This window comes from Tupaia chinensis, unplaced genomic scaffold, assembly GCF_000334495.1.
Source record: "Tupaia chinensis unplaced genomic scaffold, TupChi_1.0 Scaffold000126_2, whole genome shotgun sequence".
Classification (NCBI taxonomy): domain Eukaryota; kingdom Metazoa; phylum Chordata; class Mammalia; order Scandentia; family Tupaiidae; genus Tupaia; species Tupaia belangeri.
In genome coordinates this window covers 2,087,877-2,096,439 of record NW_006159594.1, presented here as the reverse complement: position 1 = coordinate 2,096,439, position 8,563 = coordinate 2,087,877, and the positions used below count along the sequence as shown (strand labels likewise).

Sequence of the window (8,563 nt, the reverse complement as noted above, 5' to 3'; positions counted from 1 at the left end):
TTTTTTTTTTTTTCTAGCTGGCCCAGAAGTCTGAGGGTCAGACTCTCACTGTTCTTGAATTACTGGCTCAGTTCAGCTTGTTTGCCAGTGGGAAGTGCTAACTCAGATTTGGTCTCTCTCATTCTTGCTTCCCTGTTCCCTCTCTACCCGCTTCCCTATTCTCACCCCCTCTTCTCTATGTGGGGCAGCAGCTGGCTCAGCAGCAGAGCTGGGGCCTTCACATTGATGTTCAGGATCTGAAATCAGAGAAAATGGGGGACAGGAAGGGAAAGACACAGTCAATCCAGTGTTCTCTCCAACCTCTGACATATGCCTCACCAGAATGTGGGTGAGATGGTCTGACTGGGGAAAGTGGGCAGAGTGCCAGCTTCCATGCATGACTATGCTCACAACTGGGTGGCATCGTCAAGATACAGTGAAAGGATCAGGCTGAGGACTCTGCAGGCAGAAGACCCAGAAGTCTGCAGAATGCATCCCCCTGTCTCCAAGGGTACCAGTCTAAGGATAAGGTCCCACATGGGGCTGAGGAAGCACTGGCCAGCTGGGTCTAGGGAAAATTGGTATCACGGGTTGAATTGTGTACCCCAAGTTTACATGTCAGAGTCCTAACCCCAGGCTCTCAGAATGTGACCTTATCTTGAAATAGAATTGTTGCAGATGTAGTTCGGTAAAGGTCATACTCAAATAAGGTGGGCATTTAACTCCAGTATAGCTGGTATTTGCATCAAAAAGGGGACGTGTGCAGACAGACAGACAAGCGCACACAGGACAATGCCAGTGAAGATGAATACAGAGATGGGGATAAAGCTTCTTCTTCTATTTTTCGTTTTGTTTGTTTTCTTTTAGACAGATTTTTGCTATAGGGCACATGCACTCTCTGGAGAGGCAGAGAGACAGAAAACGAAAAATCACCCCTCATGGGAGATGACCATACCATAATCCCTTCTCTTCCATTCCCCTCTTTTGGGCATGTATGCACACTTGCCCAGTGTGTTTCAAGCCTGTGGGTTCTGCACTTGAACCATGGTTGGCCATGCAGGAGTCCAGTGATGTAACTGTTACACCATCTGCTGGTCCCAGGGAGCGGAGGGTGATGGGTAAAACATATAAGCCAAGGAACACCAGTGTTGCCAGAAAAGCCTCAGAGGTGCGGTGGGAAGCATGAAACAGATTTTCCCTCACAGACCTCCAAAGGAGCCAGCTCTGCTGACACCTTGTTCTGAGCCTTGGAGCTGCCTGAACTGGGAGCCAGCATTGCTGTTGTCTAACTCACCCAATGTGGTGCTATTACAGAAGCTCCAGCACACTGATAAACGAGTTCAGTGTTACAGCTGTGAGGATTGGGCAGCCCTGGGCAAAGAAGGGAGTCATTTCTTTTTTTATGTCCCACATTGTCTGTGACTATTTGGTTTTATTATGGACACTTCCTACAGATTGGGAGCTCTTGAACAGTGGGAAAAAGAACTGCAATTTAGATTTTTACCTACACCTCACAGATGGGGAAAGTGAGGCTCAGGCAGTCTAAGCACCTTGCCTCACTCTGTGCCAATGAGTCTGTGATGGGAAGGAGGATGTGTGGGATCTGAAGACCATCTGTGGATGTGTGAGCTAGTTGGAGAGAGATGTACACAGAAGGCGAGGATAAAGTCTGACCCTCCCCATGGGGACTTCCCCAGACCTCACCTTGTCCCAGACCTGCTCACTGCTTCCCAAGGTACTTCCCACCAAAGGATTGACCCCTGCCATGCAAACGAGGATGTCAACTCCCCCACAGTGTTCCAGGGCCTGTAGGAGAGAAGGGGATGTGGAGGGCCAGAATCAGGGAGCAGAAGAAGATTCTGCTACAGATTTCAGTCTGGGTCATATCCAGAGCAAAGAACAACACCAAGCGAGGATGGAGAACCATCTCTTCTCTCTAGAAAGAAGGCACTGAGCTTCTGAACAAAAAGTGGTGGAATCTCATCCCAGGCACCCTTTGATGCCATCCTTCTAGTCTCTGGCATTGTTGGCTACCAGTCCCTGAACACATTTCTCACCAGCACCATTTCCTGGAATTTCACCAGCATTCTCCATACCCTGAATGTTATAGCTTGGCTACAAAACCAGAGCTTCCTTTAAAGCATCTCTCTGTCCTCAGATCCCTCCTCAGGAGCTTCAGGAGGGCCTGGCTGATATGACTACACTGTTGGTGGCTGTAAGCTGACTCCTCCTTCCTCATCGGATTTCCCACCCCAACATCTCCCTGAGTCACGGTCACATGCACTCCTCCGGCCCTGAGCATGTCCTTGCTCTGTTCAGGTCTATGCAGGGGAGACTGCAGGCCTTCTGGCAGGGCCTTAGTGACACATACTTGACTTGACTCATAGGAGGATGTCATTGACTCTCTTCCTTTGTGTGAGTCCCAGCAGCAGAATCATGACTTCCCTGTTCTTACCTCCTTCTAAGACCCTCACCGTGGACACCAGCCGCTCCCGGTCCTCGGCCTTCCCCACATGACACACAGTGCCTGTCACGCTCAGCCCCTCGCCCCGCAGCATAGTCACTGCCTGGTCCACGTTCTGCTGCTTCCGGCTGCTGATGACCACGTGGGCCCCATCCTGGGCCAGCCGCTTTGCAATGGCCAGGCCGATCCTGCAGGTAGAGATGGAGAGCATGTGATGATTTGATCTTTTTTATTTTTTTACATTTTATTTTATTATTATTATTACTATTTATACATTCAATTGCTATACATCATTTAGATTGTAAAGAGACTTTACCCAGCATGATATACACCTCAGCCCAGCCCAGCTGAGAATAGTATACTATACTATACTATACCATCAACAGGTAATAAACCATATCTGTGTCCCACAAATGTCTTCTCTGTCCATTTTTTCCCTCAAGTGATGATTCAATTCTGGACTGAACCTTTTCTTGCTTGCTACATTTCTCCTACTGAAGCTCCAGAAGAATTGTCTCTACTGATACAGGGCAGCTAATCCCATACTCTACTTATGGACGGTCAGAGGACCTGAAGACGTAAAAAGGGAATTGTCAGTCCTGTGACCCACATCAGATCTTCTTGGCCTCACCTCCTACTGGAATTGCTGCTGTGACAACCCTTTCTCAGTTCCACAAAACTTTGATTTGCTTCCCTGTGCAATGTGAGTGCTCCCTGCCTCAGGCCTGTGAAATTACTGCGTAATTACATGTGTAGGGCATTGACCTTGCAGGGTACCTCTTGAGAAATGGAGGAGGAGCTATGGGTGAATTCCTTCCACCTTCCTCTGATAGATGCCTCTGAGATGCATTTCATGTGTCCTAGAGGACCTGTGACACATACTTGACTTGACTCATGGGAGGATGCCATTGACTCTCTGAGGCCAATAGTGGGGTAACTTGGTAATACATCCTGATTGACTGTGTTTTCTGTTCCTCACTGGGTCACCTTAGGATCACTTTTCAAAAAACTACTAGTGCTTAAGCCTAGTGGATTTTTTTTTTTTTTTTTTTGTAGGAGTGAGGGTAAAAAAATGAAGTCAGCAAAATTGAGAGGCACCAACAGTTCCTGAATTCCCAGAGTTGCTCTCACCCTTTTGTGGATCCCGTAATCACTGCAACTTTGTCAGCCAGTTTGGCCTTGCCGTTGGCTCCACAGCTGTTGCTTCTCATGGAGAGGGGAGCTCCATAGGGCAGGAGGGCTCTCCAATCACGGGTTAGGGGCCTAAACATAGCAGTTTCTGTTTATTTTTCCTCTTAGTCAACTTGGAGCAGGGAGGGAGGCCTGTAGAAAGGCAATGACAGGTCTTGTAAGTAGGGAGTTGAAAAGTGGCTCCATGTCAGGTTGAACTGGGGTGGTCTGGGAACCACTCCTGGAAGCTCAGACTAATGCCTGCTCTTATAGCCCTTCCAGTGGTTTTATGAACACAGAATTTCCCATTATTAAATCTTTCTTTAAACCAGGTAGAGTGTTTTCTATCATCAAATTCTGACATATACACACATAGGTTCAACAAATATCTACTCCTTGAGACATCCTAGCATAATGAATATCTACTTCACAGGTTCATTGTGAGATAACCAAATACATTTAGATGGGAAAACAAATTAAGAGGGATTTTTGCTGTAAGGCTCATGCATTTATCCAAGAGACAGAAAGACAGAAAGCAAGAAATCACCCCCCAGGGGGGATGGCCATGCCACAATCCCCCCTCCTCCATTTTCTTCTCTGCATCTTGGGCACGCACGCACATGCGCCAGGCATGAGTTTCAAACCTCCACGTGGGCCCCATCCTGGGCCAGCCGCTTTGCAATGGCCAGGCCGATCCTGCAGGTAGAGATGGGACTCCAACTGCAGTTGACTATGTGTGAATCCAGTGATGTAACCATTATGCATCTACCGGATATTTTACTAACCTAACAAATCAGGACACAGTATTTAGTTGCTCTCCCAGAAGATGTCGATAGATAGATAGATCTATTTTTAAATTTACCTTTAATTACTGTACTTCTTTATAGTGTATAAAATATTTTTCCCAGCATGAATAAAGGACATATTAGTCAAGCTAAAGATATTATCATATACATTATCAACAGATAAGTTTTCACTTTTGTGTCTGTCGAATTTTTCCCTGATTCCCTCCCTCCCACCTCATATTACTGACCCCCTCCTATATTGTCTCTAGTTTTTACAGCTGTTCTCCTTGCTATTATACCTTCCAATCTTTCAGTTTCTGCTATAAAATAAATACATTTGGTATCTATTAAGTGGGGACATCCAAAACCTGTCTTTCATAGTCTGGCTTGCATTGCTCAATATTAAATCTTCCATATTCACCTACATTGGATCAATGTCAGGGTCTCGTTTTTTAAGTCTGAGTATATCATATAGTGTATATGTGACATATTTTTCAATCCATTGATGTGTTGGACGTTTGGATTGATTCTATGTTTTAGCAATTGTGAATAATGCTGCAATACACAAAAATGTGCAAGGGTTTTTCAGAATGAGTGTTTTTTTATCCTTTGGGTAGATACCCAGGAGTGGAATTATTGGGTTAGATGGTAGTTTCTATTTGTAGGTTTTTAAGGAACTTCCATATTGCTCTTCACAATGGTTATACTAATTTACATTTCCACCAAAATTGTAGAAGCTTTCCCTTTCACTGCAGCCTTGTCATCATATAGTGCTTTTTAAAAAATCTTAGCCATTCTAACTGGGGTTAAGTGGTGTCTTATTGTGGTTTCAATTTGCATTTTCCTCATGAGAACAGATGTTGAGCATTTTTTTTCATGTACTTTTTGGCCTTTTGTATGTTTTCCTTGGAGAGTTGTCTGTTCAGTTCATGTGTCTGCTTTTAAATCAGATTGTTTATTTTCTTGGGGGTAAGGTGCTTGAGTTACGTGTGTATTCTGGTTATCAGTCCAATATCTGCAGCATATTTTGCAAATATATTCTCCTGTTCTGAAGGTTGTTCCTTCACTATAATTACTGTTTCTTTTGCTATGCAAAGCTTTTTAGCCTGATGTAGTACCACCGGTTTATTTTCAGGATTATTGGCTGTGCTTTGGGGATCTTAAGATGTTTTTGCCTACTCTAATGTCTCCTGTGTTTTCCACCAGTAGTTCATTCTCTCTTTCTCTATTTAAATAATTTCACATTTTGGGACCAGCAGTTAGTGTAATGGCTATGTCGCTGGACTCCCATGTAGTCGACCATGGTTTGAGTCCTGGACCTGGTGGCTTAAACTCACGCCAGGCACGTGTGCATGCGTGTCCAAGATCCCGAGAGGAGAATGGAGGAGAAGGGATTGCAGTGTGGCCGTCCCCCCTGGGGGGTGATTTCTCGCTTTCTGTCTCTCTGTCTCTCTCTGTCTGTATGGCGAGTGCACGTGCCCTATAGCAAAAAACTCTCCAAAAAGAGAAGAAAAATAAATAAATAAATAAATAAAAATAATTTCACATTTTGAATAAATAAATATATAATTTTTTTCAAGAAAGGGAGTTTTATCTTTAATAAGCCAAAATAAAAAAAATGTTAAGAGTACTTTGCTTAAGACTTAAAGCCAGCAAACAGGTTAAGAGTCTGTTCAAACAGTAGGTATATGAATCTATTGGTAGCTCAAGCGAAGACAAAATTCCCAAATCTGGAAGACCAAGCATAGAAGAAAATCAGTAATGTTTTAGTCAGAAGTCATAAAATTCTATTTCATTAGTTCACTCTCATGTACTTTATCTTTTGTTGTGTTCTGATCTTTCTGTTTAAGTTCTGGAAAATAATATTCAACTCCAAATTTGTCCCTAGCATTAAGTTGGCGATTTTCTTAATTGTTTAGAACTCTTATTTCTGTGTGTCTGTATTTAGTTTTCCTGGTATAGTACTCCCTTCACAACTTCTTGGAGAGCTGGTCTGGTGTTGATAAATTCTTTCAGGTTTTGTTTATCTGAGAATGTTCTTGTCTTCTCTTCCCATATGAAGGATAATCTTGCCAGGTATAGTATTCTTGGTTGAAATTGTTTTTCTCTCAACGCTTTGAATATATTTTCACATTCTTTCCTTGCTCGCAAAGTTTCTGATGAGAGGTCCAATGTTAGCCTGATGGGATATCCTTTGTTTTTTTTTTTTTTTTTTTTTTTTTTGGAGAGGTTTTCGCTATAGGGCGCGTGTGCTCACCAGATAGACAGAGAGAGACATAGAGCTAGAAAGCGAGAATCACCCCCCAGAGGGGATGGTCACGCCTCAATCCCTTCTCCTCCATTCTCCTTCCGGGATCTTGGGCACGCACGCACATGTGCCCGGGGTGAGTTTTAAACCATCGGGTCCGGGACGTGAACCGTGGTTGACTACGTGGGAGTCCAGTGACATAGCCATTACACTAACTGCTGGTTCCTGATGGGATATCCTTTGTAAACTTGTCATTTCTCTCTTAGTATCTTGTCTTTATCTGTGTTTTTGGTCAATCTGGCTATAATGTGTCTTGGAGAAGATCTTCTTGGGTTGATTCTATTTGGAGTCCTTTGTATTTCCTGGGTCTGGATCCTTGAATGTCTCTCAAGGTTTAGAAAGTTTTCTTCTAGGATTTCATGGAATAGATTATCAATGGCCTTATTGGTCTCTTCACTGTCTTGGATACCAATTATCTAGATTTTTGGATGTTTAATGGTATCTAGTATTTCTTGTATATTATTCTAATTTTGGGGGCTATTTTTTCAGTCTTCACGGTGAATTTTTTTAGTCCAGAGATTCTGTCTTCTACATCTGAGATTCGATCTTCTGTATGGTCTAGCTTGCTTTTAATACTTTCAAGGGAGGTTTTGATTTCCTGTATTACAGCCTTCATCTCTATCGGTTCCATATGATTATTTTTTATGGTGACTATTTCCTCTTCCAGATCATGCAAAAACTTCCTCACCTCCTGGAACTCATTGTCTCTTCTCCCGCATCTTCTAGAGTTTATTATCTCTCTTCTCTTGTATCCTCTGTTAGCTTTGTCACTATGGATATTCTAAATTCTTTATCAGACATTCCCACAAGTTCCATTGTACTGTCCTGAATGAAGAGGAGTTATTCTTTTCCCTTAGGGGAAAGGTATTTTCTTGGTTTCTCATATTTTTTATGCCTCTGTGGTGATTTCTGGTCATCTGATGGGTTATGCATTTCTTCCTAATATCTTGAAATTTAATCTAAGTGTTCAGAGGAGTGCAGAAGGAGGTGATCTGCAACCTCATTGCCATTCCTTTTTTCTCCCTTTGTGTGGCCGATTCAGTAGGAATTAAAGAGTATTCTGATCCTAACAGTATTTGATTTTGGTTCATGTAGACCTGTCTAGACACTCAGTGCATGGAGGATGAGCATCAAAGTGGGGAAGGGTTAAAAAAAAAGGGGGAAAGAAAACAGAGAAAGAGAAAAAAGGGATAAAATAAAAAAAAAACAAAAAAAAGTACAAAATGTTTTTTATTTTTATTTTTTTAATCAAAAATGATTTCATTTGCCCATTTTTAAATTGAATTATTCATTTTTTATGGGCAAGCTGCTGAGTTCCCTATATATTGTTCCTATATAGTTCCCTATATCAATCACTTGTCTAAGGAATAATTTGCAAGTATTTTCTCCCATTTTGAGGGTTATCATTTCATTCTAATTATTATTTCCTTTGCTATGAGGAAGTCTTTTAGCTTGATGTAATCTCACATTTCTATTTTAGGGATTATTGCCCATGCTTTAGGGGTCTTATATAAGAAATCTTTGCCTGTTCAAATGTCTTCAAAAGTGTCCCCTTTAAAAAACTATTAGTTTTTTATAAAAAACTATTAGTGTTTTATACTAATAGTTTTTTTTTATACATTTTTTTCTTTATTTACATTCATTCACTGTACATCATTATAGCATACAAAATGAGATCTTTCCATTGAGAATACACCGTATATTGGCTCAATCAAGCACATCAACATATGTGTTATTGTCAACAAATCATTTTCCATTTCTTGTTTTCTGTATATTTTGCCTTTTTTCCCATCCTTGATTCCCTATCTCACCCTCTGCCATCTCCCACCCTCCTCCCACACTGTGTCTGGTATCTAT

The 8,563-nt window shown here is 42.1% G+C and overlaps 1 protein-coding gene across 1 annotated transcript in view; it reads right to left on the bottom strand.

Annotated features, from left to right (window-relative positions):
• The window catches only part of LOC102487626 (dehydrogenase/reductase SDR family member 2, mitochondrial), an 8,104-nt gene extending 4,390 nt beyond the window's left edge, over positions 1-3,714 (bottom strand). Inside the window, exons 1-4 of the mRNA XM_006144533.1 lie at positions 3,575-3,714; positions 2,454-2,631; positions 1,684-1,785; positions 166-236 (exon numbers count right to left, since the gene is read on the bottom strand). Of these exons, the coding sequence (XP_006144595.1) occupies positions 166-236; positions 1,684-1,785; positions 2,454-2,631; positions 3,575-3,714 (491 nt within the window). The remainder of the gene's footprint in view (positions 1-165; positions 237-1,683; positions 1,786-2,453; positions 2,632-3,574) is intronic.
• Positions 3,715-8,563: the final 4,849 nt, after the last annotated feature.